At 49.0% G+C, this 14,354-nt stretch overlaps 2 protein-coding genes across 4 annotated transcripts in view; one reads left to right on the top strand and one right to left on the bottom strand.

Moving 5' to 3' along the window:
• Positions 1-14,354, top strand: part of USP39 (ubiquitin specific peptidase 39) — a 44,562-nt gene that overhangs the window by 3,392 nt on the left and 26,816 nt on the right. Inside the window, exons 1-2 of one of the 2 annotated variants that reach the window (XM_054475388.2) lie at positions 9,203-9,535; positions 12,284-12,353. In XM_054475388.2, coding sequence (XP_054331363.1) covers positions 9,268-9,535; positions 12,284-12,353 — 338 coding nt within the window. In that variant the 5' untranslated portion in view covers positions 9,203-9,267. Of the gene's footprint in view, positions 1-9,202; positions 9,536-12,283; positions 12,354-14,354 lie in introns of those variants that run through there. The other variant, XM_054475390.2, reaches the window with a different exon arrangement.
• On the bottom strand, positions 363-5,731 carry C12H2orf68 (chromosome 12 C2orf68 homolog). Of its 2 annotated transcripts, none has more exons than XM_054475396.2 (4): positions 5,519-5,731; positions 5,309-5,427; positions 3,078-3,229; positions 363-2,710 (listed from the first exon to the last, which is right to left on the bottom strand). In XM_054475396.2, exons 1-4 carry the CDS (start codon positions 5,623-5,625, stop codon positions 2,588-2,590), a joined length of 501 nt encoding a protein of 166 aa, XP_054331371.1. In that variant the 5' UTR covers positions 5,626-5,731; the 3' UTR covers positions 363-2,587. The 2 variants fall into 2 exon arrangements, 1 of the variants encoding a protein (XP_054331371.1); XR_010123236.1 differs by lacking the exon at positions 363-2,710 and adding an exon at positions 4,009-5,214 and having other exon boundaries at positions 3,113-3,229; positions 5,519-5,722.

The raw sequence follows: 14,354 nt of genomic DNA, 5'->3' as shown, positions 1-14,354 counted from the left end.
GACAGTGTCCTTTGGAACATCTGTGGGAAATGCTCTGGAACATGCTCCTTGATGGAAAACACTAATTTTTGAAAGAAGTAGATGTCTGGAGGCAGGTCTGGTGAATAAACTGGATAGTACTGCCTTGGACCCCAGCTGAGGGGTGGCAGTAAGCAATGAGGATGGGCTATAAAGCTGTTAACTGGCTAAGGGCCATCCTTGAGCAGGCATTTCAGATACACCTGTAGAAAGGGCAGTAGAATCTCCGATAGGCCAGCTCTGAAGGAAGCTTAATGTTTAATACAGTCACACTGCATAAATTAGCTTAGAATGCTTTCTTGGGTAGAAAATATTAATAGTGTATATGCACTTGAAAAGCAAAATTCCTCAAGAAAAAAAGTTTAATAGCAAGGAGTTTCCATCAGTCCCGGTCTTTGTGAAGATTACCACAACAAACACTTAAAAGGATACAACAGGTACTTATTAAATGCTGCCTTGCCTTTTACTTCTTCTTTTTTTTTGAGATGGAGTCTCGCTCTGCTGCCCAGCCGGAAGTGCAGTAGCGTGATCTCGGCTCACTGCAACCTCCACCTTCCAGGTTCAGGCGATTCTCTTGCCTCGGCCTCCCGAGTAGCTGGGATGGACTACAGGTGCATGTCACCACGCCCGGCTAATTTTTTGTATTTTTAGTAGAGACGGGTTTTCTCTGTGTTAGCGAGGACGGTCTGGATCTCCTGATTTCATGATCCACCCGCCTTGGCCTCCCTACCTCTTCCTTAAGAATGGGCTCTAAATTTTCATGTGCCAAGCCCCCAAACTCCTCTTCTAGCCTTCTGAATTGTGTAATAAAACCAGGAAACAGGTGATCCAGCTGTGAAAAGACCTCAAAAGTATTTCCAGACTAAAAAGCCAGACTTGCAGTGAAATCCTATGTTCCAAGTCATCAGATCAGTTTGAGGACTGGAAGACTGGAATGACTGACTGGTTCTCTGACCAGGAGGCTTTGGAGGGTAGTTAACATTAGAAGTCAAAAGGCACTTCTAGCCCGGTTGCCTAAGTAGAGGACAAAGACTTTCTCCTTTCAAAGGAGAACTGAGCCCAGGATTGGTAAGTTTAAGGCACTTAACCTTGACCAGCTTTGTAGGTCTGGAGCATTCTGGTCCCTGGCCGCTTTCACCACCAGGCCCTTCTCACTTATCCACCTCACTTACTGCCCCAGCATTCCTTTGGCATTGCGAGCTGTGACTTGCCACATTTTAATGACATGATTGAAGTAGCTACCTTGCAGGATAGATTTTCTGGGGTATAGGGGACAAACCAACAGTGCCATCAGGTGTCTTAACACCCGGATGTGGAGAAACCCCTGGGGCAAGGGCCTATGGTTTCAGGAAATCTCAGTTCTCAAAGGCTTAAAGCCATATTTCAAGGCACTGAGGTTAGGCTGATATGCTGGAAAACAAGTGCCTTGGAACTTCCGTACTGGAGGGGGAGGATGTCTTGTGGAATTCAGACGTAAGCCTAACCCTGCATTAGAAAAAATGTTCACCGGGTTAGAGCAGTGGTATTCCTGGGGATCTTTATACTAAGGATCTGAGTTACGTACTCCTGGGAGGTAGGAAAGAAGGCCTCATTTCATTCCCTCTGGCGTGCTGTCAATCAGGCAATTATTGCTAATATTGACTTTCCCTTTGTAGGTATGTTCAGAACTGTTAAGTCACAACTGGAGAGTAAGTTCCCACTTGTTTTATAATTCCCTTTTAGTCTGAGCAGAGGACAGTCTGTTCACGGCTAGGAATGAAGTTGAAAGTTGGAATTCTGTAGCCCTGGCCGAGGCAGGTTTTGCTGTAAGAAATCTTTGCAGTTTAGCACCAACATCTTCCTAGGTTTCCTGTCTAGACAGTGCAAAGCAGTGGAACATGCGAGAAACGAAAAAGCCATGGAAAGGGAGGGAGACATGCTTGCAAATAGGCCTCAAAAATGGAGGTCTCCCACTTTATTGGTATCAGAATTACTTGGAGAGTTTTTTAGAAAGGTAGATCCCCAGGCCCCGCCCCCACCTCCAAAGTCCTGAGCAGCTGGAGGTACACAGTCATGTTGGAGGGGGAGGAGAACTGATGGATTCTACCTGAGGCAAAAAGATGAGGGAAAGGAACAAAGAAAAAGGGCTGAAAAAAGGTCTATGAACACATGGGTGGAAATGAGCAAAAGCACAGAGGAAACATAAAATAACAAACATGGCTCATGGAGCTGAGTGGAACAGCAGCAGCCAGGCATATGACCTCAGTGAGAAAGCACCATGTTGGCACGAGGCTTCATAAATTCTGCTTCTCCCTGGAGTCTCTGCTTCTAGAACACATTAGCCACACAAAATTCTCAAAAAAAAAAAAAAAAAAAAATTCCGGAATATCAGGCTGGGCAAATGGGTCAACATATAAGAAAGAATGACTGCAAGGCAGGCCAGGTGTAGTCCTGCAACACCCTATGGATGCAGCAGCTCTGGGGGTCTCAAGATCAGTCAAACTGGTCCTGGTACCCCCACACTAAATTCCCTGGGCAGAATTCTTCCGAGTGCAGTGAATCCAGCCTGGAGAGAATGCCTTCAACATGGTCAGTGTCGGCTCTGGCGCTTTGCAATCTCCTCCTGGATACGCAACTTGAGGGCTTCTCGCATGGGTGGATCCAGAGGCGTGTGTGCCGACACCTCCTCACTCACCTTTCCTGGGTCATCACCCTACGTGGAGGAAGAGTCAGGAGGCTCAGGGCCTGGCCTCTTCCAGAAAGGTGACCTGCCCTGTCCCTAAACACTCTCACAGAACTCCATTTAGCTACAGGCTTTTTGCCAGCACCTGTCATTTCCCAGGTGTCCCCTGTAATAGTGATTCTCCACTGGGGGCCAAGAGCCCTCCCTGTTCCCCTACTGAGAATCACTGTGAGATGGGAGTGACTTGTGCTCAAAAGCACTGCCCGCCAGGCCTAGGCTCACATGTGGAGCAGACGCTTCCCACTGGGGGTCCTGAGGAAAACAGGGCTCAGGGTCTGACAATGATTACTACCATGGCCCAGGACCTTCAGGCTGCAGCTGTTTCCACCAGGCGTACCTGATAGACGATAACTGATGTGACCTCTCCACTGTCTGCCTCGTATTCTAAGCAGAAGAGCTGATGGCCAGAAGGCTCCAGCTCAGAGCCTCCACTACTGCTGCTTTCACCGGACTCTTCATAGTCTGGGTTGCGTGGGTGGGCAGAGACATCTGGAAGGATGAACCACAGTAAGAAAGAAGAGGGGGGTGCTGCTGAAGGCCCTGCCCATAGAGATGCTGCAGGAAAATATACGGTTAAGAAAGCCCCAGTCTTCTTTTTTTTTTGAGACGAAGTCTCACTCTGTTGCCCAGGCTGGAGTGCAGTGGTGCAATCTCGGCTCACTGCAACTTCCGCTCCCGGGTTCAAGCGATTCTCCTGCCTCAGCCTCCTGAGTAGCGGGGATTACAGGCAAGTGCCACCACGTCCAGCTAATTTTTGTATTTTTAGTAGAGATGGGGTTTTACCATGTTGGCCAGGCTGGTCTTGAACTCCTGACCTCAGGTGATCCGCCCACCTTGGCCTCCCAAAGTGCTGGGACTACAGGCGTGAGCCACTGCACCCAGCTGCCCCAATCTTCTTATGGGTCCAGTGTAAGTGGGGTGTTTTTTTTTTTTTTTTTTTTTTTAGACGGAGTCTTGCTCTGTTGCCCAGGCTGCAGTGCAGTGGCTAGATCTCAGCTCACTGCAACCTCTGCCTCCCAGGTTCAAGCAATTCTCCTTCCTCAACCTCCCAAGTAGCTGGGATTACAGCCGCCTGCCACCATGCCTGGTTAATTTTTGTATTTTTAGTAGAGATGGGGTTTCACCATGTTGTCTAGGTTAATTTCAAACTCCTGGCCTCAAGGGATCCGCCCACCTCGGCCTCCCAAACTGCTAGGATCACAGGCATGAACCACCGCGCCCGGCCCAGTGTAAGCGTTTGGTGTGCTGCCAATCAAGGACTTATTTACCTTTGCATCCCTGCTCTGAGGCCAGCACAGTCCTGTCACACAGTAGGTACACAATGCACATTTGTCTAGCAAAAAGTACTGGAAAGCAGAAGGGTGGATAGAGCTCTGCCTGGGTTCAAATCCAGGCTCTGCCATTTACTAGCTGAGATCTTGGGCAAGTTGTTTAACCTCTCTGTGCCTGTTTCCTGACTGTGAAACAGTAGAAGCTTTCTTATGAGGTTGTATAAAGACTCAATGAATTAATATACATAAGATCTAAAAGCACTTTAAGTAATACCTAACAAAGGTAGGGGCACACACCTATAATCCCAGCACTTTGGGAGGCCGATGCGGGCAGATCACCTGAGCTCAGGAGTTCGAGATCAGCCTGGACAACGTGGGGAAACCCCTTCACTTTTTTTTTTTTTTTTTTGAGACGGAGTCTTGCTCTGTTGCCCAGGCTGGAGTATAGTGGTGCGATCTTGGCTCACCGCAAGCTCCGCCTCCCGGGTTCATGCCATTCTCCTGCCTCAGCCTCCCGAGTAGCTGGGAACTACAGGCGACCGCCACCACGCCCGGCTAATTTTTTTTGTATTTTTAGTAGAGACGGGGTTTCACCGTGTTAGCCAGGATGGTCTCAATCTCCTGACCTCGTGATCCGCCCACCTCGGCCTCCTAAAGTGCTGGGATTACAGGCGTGAGCCACCGCGCCCAGCCGGGGAAACCCCTTCTCTACAAGAAATACCAAAATTAACCGGTGTGGTAGCACACGCCTGTGGTCCCAGGTACTCGGGAGGCTAAGGCTGCAGTGAGCCCAGATCGCACCACTGCACTCCAGCCTGGGCGACAGAGACCTAGTCTCAAAAATAAAAACATTTTTTAAAAAGTAATAATGCTTAACAAAAATTGAGTGTCATATGTTAACCAGTGTGATCTCTAGGTAGCAGGGAAGCTGGGCAAAGGCCATTTACTGGGTTCATTCCACAATTATGTGCTGGTCGCTCATCGCTGTGCCAGACTTTCTCTTTGCTAGGTAGCGGAGCACCTTACTAAAATACAGCACGGTGGGGCAAACCGGCAGATAAACTTCTTGCTGGCTCCCCGATACTCTGACAGCGATGCTTAACTGGGGGCTTATGAGTCGTCCCAGTTCTTGGGGAGAATCATTCAGCGGAGATTTGGGAGCGTTGAGGTGGAGGTTCCGGGAAGAGACGAGGTGAGCTGAACCTTAGGAATAAGAAGTGGTTTTTCCCTATAGAGAAGGGGAGTGCGTTGCAGGAAGAGCGCGCGGGCTGGAGGCAGGCGGGGCGGGCGGCCTCACCTCGGTGTCGCGGCAGGTACACCTGCAGGTCTGGCTTGCGGGGCCGCGTCGGCGCGGGCGTGTGCCGCCTCCTCACCTTCTCCTTGGCCGCCTGCTTCACCTTCTTGTCATAGTCGTCCCTGCGGGGAGCCGAGCGGGAGTCAGGGACTGTTGGGCCGGGCCAGGCCAGGCCAGGAGTGGCGGCGGCGGCGGCGCAGGGCGGGGCGGTACCGAGCGATCTGGTTCCGTCGGATATGGTGCACGAAGCCGTGGTTCATGTCCAGCCGCCCCCCAGGCTTGCAGCAGTGCCCCGGCTGGGGATGCGGCCCCGCCTCCATCCGGAGCCGGGGACGCAGAGTCGCAGCCGCCTCGACGGCCCCAACAACAATCACCCGCCCCCAGAGGTCCGCGCCGCCCCTCGCTCAGCTTCCGGCCCCGCATCCTGACTTCCGGTCTGGGAGGCCCCTGCCTGGCCAAGCGATGCGGCGCGCGGAGTTTTCGGGTCTGGTCGGGTTAGGTGGAGTAGGGTATGCTTGACTTCCTACCCCCGGACAGAGGGCTTTTGGTTTTGTTTTTTTTTGTTTGTTTTTTCGTAACATATCAATAGGAAACAAGGACTTCGGCTTACAGCTGATACCAGAACATTCAGAAAAATGCAAATCATCTATTAACACAACTCGATGCTTAAGGCGGTGCCTTCCCGTCTTTTTTCTGGTAATTGGATGCTGTGCAATCCATCACCATCTGCGTGACTTTGGCTGACCGTGTAACCCTGCCACGCCTCAGTTTCCTCATTAGTAAATGGGAACACCTAGAGCACCTATCTCAAATAGATTGTGAGTCCTTGAAATGCTCAGGCAGGGCACACAGCGGCGCCCAGGCCGCAGGCTCCACGAAGGCGCCGCGAAGGCTCTCCTGGCCCGGCTTGCCTCCTGCTCACGGCGCCGATGGCTTAACTGTCCCCGCGGGAGGACCCAGGGTTTTTGAGGGACCTACGGGTGTATTATTTTCTTTTTTATTTATTTTTTCCTTTTTTTTTTTTTGAGGAGTCTCACTCTGTCGCTCAGGCTGGAGTGCATTGGCGTGATCTCGGCTCACTGCAACTTCCGCCTCCCGGGTTCAAGCGATTCTCCTGCCTCAGCCTCCCGAGTAGCTGGGACTACGTGCGCATGCCACCACGCCCGGCTAAGTTTTGTATTTTTGGTAGAGATGAGGTTTCACCACGTTGGCCAGACTGGTCTCGAACTCCTGACCTCAGGTGATCCGCCTGTCTCGGCCTCCCAAAGTGTTGGGATTGCAGGCATGAGCCACTGTGCCTGGCCCTTTTTTTTTTTTTCTATTTTTTCTGACCACTGGGTTCACGTCATAGTGTGTAAAATTCTCAAGTCCTTTTACAAAAGTCAAAATCAGGAATTCATGATTAGGACAGGGACAAACGGCTGGATGCAGTGGTTCATGTCTGTAATTCCAAAACTTAGGGATGCCGAAGTGGGAGTATCGCTGGAGGGAGGAATTTGAGACCAGCTTGGGCAACACAGTGAGACATTGTCCCTACAAGAAAAAAATACATTAAAAAAGAAAGAAAGAGCCGGGCGTGGTGGCTCACGCCTGTAATCCCAGCACTTTGGGAGGCCCAGGCGGGCGGATCAAGAGGTCAGGAGTTCGAGACTAGCCTGGCCAAAATGGTGAAACCCCGTCTCTACCAAAAATACAAAAAATTAGCTGGGCTTGATGGCCGGCGCTTGTAATCCCAGGTACTTGGGAGGCTGAGGCAGGAGAATTGCTTGAACCCGGGAGGCGGAGGTTGCAGTCAGCCGAGATCGAGCCACTGCAGTCCAACCTCCATCTCAAAACAAAAAACAAAAAACAAAAACAAAAAACAGGGACCAATGGTGGTCCAGCCACACGATGGAATATTACTGAGCAATCCAAAGGAAGATCTGTAGCTCAACAACATGGATGGATCATAAAGTAAATATGCCCAGTGAAAGAGGCCAAGGACTCTGTATGATTCCATTTATATAAGACTTTAGGAAGTGCAAACTAATCTATAGTGACCGAGTGATCAGTTGATTTTTGTGGGGGTTCTCTGGGAGGAAGAGGATATCTTTGGGGCTGGGTAGATTCTTTAAATTTTTTATTTATTTATTTATTTTTTTGAGGCAGGATCTCACTGTCGCATAGGTTGGATTGTAGTGGTGCAATCACTGCTCACTGCAGCCTCCACTTCTCAGGCCCAAACGATCCTCCTGCCTCAGCCTCCTGAATAGCATGCCACCATGCCCAGCTAATTTTAAAATTTTTTTGTGGAGATGGGATCTCTGTATGTTGCCAAGGCTAGTCTTGAACTCCTGACCTCAAGTGATCCTCCTGCCTCAGGCCTCCCAAAGTGCTGGGATTATAGGTGTGAGCCACCGTACTGGGCCCAGATTCCTTCTCTTGATTGTGGTGATGGCTTCATGGGTGTATATGTTACAGGAAAGGGATCTGTATTCAGACCCCAATGGAGGCTTCTTGGACCTTGTGCAAGAAAGAATTCAGGGTGAGTCCACAGTGCAAAGTAAAAGCAAGTTTATTAAGAAAGTAAAGTAGCCAGGTGTGGTGGCTTATGCCTGTAATCCCTGCACTTTGGAAGGGGAGGCGGGCGGATCACTTGAGGTCAGCAGTTCCATACCAGCCTGGCCAACATGGTGAAACTCTGTGCCTACTAAAAATACAAAAATTAGCCGGGCGTGGTGGCAGGTGCATGTAATCCCAGCTACTCAGGAGTCTGAGGCAGAATAATCACTTGAACCCAGGAGGCAGAGGTTGCAGTGAGTCGAGATCTCACCACTGCACTCCAACCTGGGTGACAGAGCGAGACTCTGTCTCAAAAAAAATAAAAAATAAAGTAGTGAAAGTACAGCTACTCCATAGACAGAATAGGGCGTTCCTGAAAGTAAAAGGAGGAACGCATCCACCATGGCTACAATGCTTGTTTATATATAGGATAAAAAGATCATGGGGAGATGTGCTCTGCTACAAGGGTTTGTGATAAAGGATTAATTTTATTAATTATTATATTTTGCAAGAAGAAATATTATTATCTTTAAAGCAAAATTAGGAATGCCTTTATTCTCCAGATATTGGGATATTAGGACACTCCCAAGTCTGGATCTGTTTAGTAAACATTATCTCTCTGTTCCCTTAACCGTAAACATCTCTAGGCTAGGAATACCTAACTTCCTGGGAATGCAGCCTGGCAAGTCCCAGCCTCATTTTCCTAACCCTCACTCAAGATGGAGTTGGTCTGGCATATACCTCTGACATATACCTCAAGTCAGAATTCAGTAAATTGCACACGGTGTGGTGTGGTGTGGTGTGGTATGGTATGACGGAGTTTCACGTGTGGTGTGGTGTGGTGTGGTGTGGGTATGACGGAGTTTCACTCTGGTTGCCCAGGTGTGGTGTGGTGCGGTGCGGTGTAGGTATGACGGAGTTTCACTCTGGTTGCCCAGGCTGGAGTGCAATGGCACGATCTCGGCTCACCGCAACCTCCGCCTCCTGGGTTCAAGCGATTCTCCTGCCTTAGCCTCCCGAGCAGCTGGGATTACAGGCATGCGCCCAATGCCGGGCTAATTTTGTATTTTTAGTAGACACGGGGTTTCTCCATGTTGGTCAGGTTGGTCTCGAACTCCCGACCTCAGGTGATCCACCCGCCTCGGCCTCCCAAAGTGTGGGGATTACAGGCTTATCCAGAAAACTGTCGCCAGTAAAGGTTCCCGTCTCAGTAAACGACAGTAGGCCCACAGAAGGTTGTCAGGGGAGAGGAAGCCACTGCATGAACAGCACCGCCCACAAATTTTCTGCAGCGTGATTTGTCCCCAGTGGCGACTCGTAGAGAGTTCGGGGCTCGCTACCAGCCCCTCTCCTGATTGGCCGTGTGCCGCGCGCTCGAGCGTGCTTGGCGCCTGCGCTGGACGACTCGGCCGGTACTGGAGATGTCCGGCCGGTCTAAGCGGGAGTCTCGCGGTTCCACCCGCGGGAAGCGAGAGTCCGAGTCACGGGGCAGCTCCGGTCGCGTCAAGCGGGAGCGAGATCGGGAGCGGGAGCCTGAGGCGGCGAGCTCCCGGGGCAGCCCTGTGCGCGTGAAGCGGGAGGTCGAGCCAGCGAGCGCGCGCGAGGCCCCGGCTTCTGTTGTCCCGTTTGTGCGGGTGAAGCGGGAGCGCGAGGTCGATGAGGACTCGGAGCCTGAGCGGGAGGTGCGAGGTGCGCGGGGCCGGGCCGGGCTAGGCGCGAGAGCCTCTTTTTTTCGCGCCCTTTTTTCTTGTCTGTAATCTTCTGCCAGGTCCCTGCGCCGGAGTTGGGGGAGGGGTGGGGATGGGGTGGAGAGGAGGAGAGATCCAGATTCGACGGTTCTGCTGTTTGACTTCTTCTGATGAAGACAGTACCCTTCTCAATAATCGTATAGTATTTCTGTTTTTCTTTCTTTTCTTTTTTTTTTTTTTGTGAGATGGAGTCTCATTCTGTCACCCAGGATGGAGTGCAGTGGCGCGATCTCGGCTCACTGCAACCTGGGCCTCCCGGGTTCAAACGATTCTCCTACCTCCGCCTCCCAAGTAGCTGGGATTACAGGCGCCCGCCACCACGCCCGGCTAATTTTTTGTGTTTTTAGTAGAGACGGGGGTTTCACCGTGTTAGCCAGGATGGTCTTGATCTCCTGACCTCGTCATCCGCCCGCCCCGGCCTCCCAAAGTGCTGGGATTACAGGCGTGAACCACCGTGCCTGGCCAACCGTATGGTATTTCTAACTACAACAGTCGTTAACAACAGCAGCTTCCCTTTATCGAATGCCTGATGTGGGGGCTCAGTGCTGATTTTACCAGTGTTACTTCCTTCCATTTTAAAAAAGAATTTTTTTTTTTTTTTTTTGCGTTTTAAGATAGAGGCAAGTCTCGCTATGTTGCCTAGGCTGGTCTCGAACTCCTGGGCTCAAGTGTTCCACTCGCCTCGGCCTCCCAAAGTGCTGGAATTACAGGCGTGAGCCACCGTGCGCAGTTTTTACATCTAAGGTCTTGTAATTTCTGTAATCAAGATATTCAGAATGCTTGAGCAATAGGCACCTGCACTAAAGTATGGATTATGTAGCACTTTTTAAGCTGAATAAAGTCTAGAGCCAATTCTCCATTAGTCTCTTGAGTTTGTGCACGTACCGCGACCATTGCCTGACTCCCTTTGCTCCTGGACTCTCGTTAGGGATGTTCGTGTAGTGAGCAGCCTTGGGAGATAGAAATGGTGTCTCCCTACAAAACGAGGAGACAAGAGTACAATCCGTTATAAAAGATTTGGGGCAGGGTGTGGTGGCTCACACCTGTAATCGCAGCTACTCTATAGGATGAGGTAGAGTTCAAGACTAGGATAGGCAACAGAGCGAGACATCGTTTGAAAAAATGGTTAATAGTTCAGATTCTCTAAGCTCAGGGTTCCTCTCCTGTAAGGCAGCTCACTGTGTGCATGGGGTCTTTTCACTTTGCCTTGTGGGAATTCACTTGGAAAACTGACTCCAATGCTATATTCTGGCTACTGTCATTGCTCTAATAAACTGTCCTTTATTTCAGGCCAGGTAGTCACATGCTTTCCATCAGCATTCATAAAACTGTGACAGGCTAACTTGTTAGCTTGCAAGTAGGGTAAGATCTGAGACCCACTCAAGTTTTTGACAAGTGATAGATTTATAGATACACATGTACATTCTTCTACTTTTTTTTTTTTGAAACAGTTTCACTCTTGTTGTCCAGGCTGGAGTGCAATGGCACGATCTCAGCTCACTGCAACCTCTGCCTCCTGGGTTCAAGCGATTCTCCTGTCTCAGCCTCCCAAGTAGCTGGGATTACAGGCGCATGCCACCACGCCCAGCTAATTTTTGTATTTTTAGTAGAGATGGGGTTTTATTATATTGGTCAGGCTGGCCTCGAACTCCTGACCTCAGGTGAGCCGCCTGCCTCTGCCTCCCAGAGTGCTGGAATTACAGGCATGAGCCACTCACCCAGCCACTCTTTAAACTATGTAGTACATTTGTGGCCGAGCGCAGTGGCTCACGCCTGTAATCCCAGCACTTAGGGAGGCTGAGGAGGGTGGATCGCGAGGTCAGGAGTTCGAGACCAGCCTGGCCAACATGGCGAAACCCTGTCTCTTCTAAAAGTATGAAAATTAGCTGGGTGTGGTGGCGTGCGCCTGTAGTCCCAGCTACTCGGGAGGCTGAGGCAGGAGAATTGCTTGAATCCGGAAGGCAGAGGTTGCTGTGACCTGAGGTCGCGCCATTGCACTCCAGCCTGGGGGACAGAGCGAGACTCCGTCTCAAAAAAAACAAAACCAAACAAAAACCAAACACAACTATATAGTACATTTGTATTACAATTAGTTTATTTTAGTGCTTGTGACATATTTCATATTTTTCATGCTTTATGGGATTTCTTTATGTAAAATGCAAACAAATCTTCTGTTGATTTTATGTATACCAAATATATGCTCCCAGTTTGTGGCTTGTTCTATTAGTGGACTTTTTTCTTTTTTTTTTTTTTTTTGAGACGGAGTTTTGCTCTTGTCGCCCAGGCCGGAGTGCAGTGGTGCGATCTCTGCTCACTGCAACCTCCTTCTCCCAGGTTCAAGCGATTATCCTGCCTCAACTTCCTGAGTAGCTGGGATTACAGGCACCCACCACCATGCCTGGCTAATTTTTGTATTTTTAGTAGAGATGGGGTTTCACCATGGTTGGCCAGGCTGGTCTTGAACTCCTGACCTCAGGTGATCTACCCATCTTGGCTTCCCGAAGTGCTGGGATTATAGGCGTGAGCTACCACGCCCGGCTAGTGGACTTTTTTTTCGATATTGTTGCCACCCAAACAATAGGAACTCATCTTGATTAGTTTTTCCCATTTCTGTTTCTTTTTTTGTTCTGTTAGTTGGCCCTGAGTATAGGTTTCCCATTTTCAAAGCCTGTGATGATTTTCCTTTCAGCAAAGAATGGCCGAGTGGATTCTGAGGACCGGAGGAGCCGCCACTGCCCATACCTGGACACCATTAACAGGTCAGTAGGACAGAGATGCTGAGGATAGCACAAGAACAATGGAATCTATGGAGAAAGTTTTTGGACCGTACATTGAACAGCACATTGACAAACTTTCCTTTTTTTAAACCTGTCTAGAGAGTTGTGCTTCTTGCCATGTTACTCTTTATTCTTTGATTTAAAGTGTCAGAACACATGTTGTTAAAAGAGCTTTTAGCTTATTTTGCATTTGTATGTTGGGATAACAGGATGCATAGTATCCTAAAATAACAGTAGCACATTGAAATATTTATGGAGTATCTAGTATGTGCTGGATACTATTTTGGGTGCCTGGGATTCAGCAGAAAAAAAACACAGAAATTTGTTTGAAAGCTGAGGTAGTTTACCTCATAGCATTCTTTTCTCTGATTCCCAGGTGTCATGTAGAATGTTTTTCAACCTATATTGTAGGGGAATGTTCTACAATAATATAATTACTCTTGTAAGAGCTGGGTGTGGTGACCCATGCCTGTACTCAGCCCTTTGGCAGGCCAAGGCAGGAGGATCACTTGAGGCCAGAAATTTGAGACCAGCCTGGTCAACATAATGAGACCCATCTTTTTTTTTTGAGATGGAGTTTCACTTTTGTCCCCCAGGCTGGAGTGCAGTGGCGCGATCTTGGCTCACTGCAACCTTCGCCTTCCAGGTTCAAGTGATTCTCCTGCCTCAGCTTCCTGAGTAGCTGGGATTACAGGTGCCCGCCACCACACCCAGCTAATTTTTGTATTTTTTTAGAAGAGATGGGGTTTCATCATGTTGGCCAGGCTGGCCTTGAACTCCTGAACTCAGGAGATCCACCTGCCTTGGCCTCCCAAAGTGTTGGGATTACAGGCATGAGCCACCGCGCCCGGCCAACGAGACCCATCTTTTAAAAAAACTTAAAAAAAAAAAAGCTATGGCCGGGTGCTCTGGCTCATGCCTGTAATCCCAGCACTTTGGGAGGCTGAGGCAGGCAGATTGCTTGAGCTCAGGAGTTTGAGCATCCTGGGCAACATGGCAAAACTTCAGTTCTACAAAAAATACAAAAAATTAGCCAGGTGTGGTGGTGCACTCCTGTAGTCCCAGCTTCTTGGGGCGCGGAAGCAGGAGGATTGCTTGAACCTAGGAGGTTGAGGCTGCAGTGAGCTGAGATCGCGCCACTGTACTCCAGCCTGGATGACAAAAGCGAGACCCTATCTCTGCTCATTATGGTAGGCATGAGCTACCTGTGGCTTCAGTGGCTCCTGCAGTTGAAGAACTGAATTTTAATTTTATTTAATTGAATTACAGTTAGCTTCAGTATCAGGATATGGAACCTGAAGATACAAAGGGCTAGCTGTAAGGGGCTTGAACATTGTGGATTTTGGTATCTGAAGGGGTCCTAGAACCAGTATCCTGTGGCTACTGAGGAACAGCTGTATTTTAATTGTCAATAGCCACTTTGTCTAGTGGCCTCTAATAAATTAGATAACATAGCTCTTCGGGATCATTATCAGTTAATTAAGAATTACTATTTGAGAATAAATCTCTTTGTGGATTCAGTGGAGGTAAGGTTTTTGTTCCTTACTCCCCAGTACTCACTTTGCACTTGAATAAATAGGTTTGTTTGTAGGTATTCTGAAATTCTTCAGGCTTTCCATTTGTTTTTATGGATAAAAATGCATTTTTATTTTGTAATTAATTATTATTTGTTTTTAAGAGAGGATCCCACTCTGTATCCCAGTCTGGAGTGCAGTGGTGGATCAGAGCTCACTAGCCACAAACTCCTGGGCTTAAGTGATATGTTTTTCTTTTATGCAAGGATTTATTCACCCTTTTTATGTCCTCTCCACCTCCAGAATGCTGTTGGGGTACTGTTACCTTAGTCTGACTTGCAGCTTTCCCTCTAGAGAAAGTGACTGCAATGGAAAGTCCTGAACTGGTTACAAACACTAATGAGAAAGAGGCTCGTGGGTATTATGTGTCTGGTGGAGACACCTCAACAGTGCTTTGGAGCATGGTGGG

Source organism: Pongo pygmaeus, chromosome 12 (genome assembly GCF_028885625.2).
Source record: "Pongo pygmaeus isolate AG05252 chromosome 12, NHGRI_mPonPyg2-v2.0_pri, whole genome shotgun sequence".
Lineage (NCBI taxonomy): Eukaryota > Metazoa > Chordata > Mammalia > Primates > Hominidae > Pongo > Pongo pygmaeus.
This window is presented reverse-complemented; position numbering and strand designations above follow the sequence as displayed.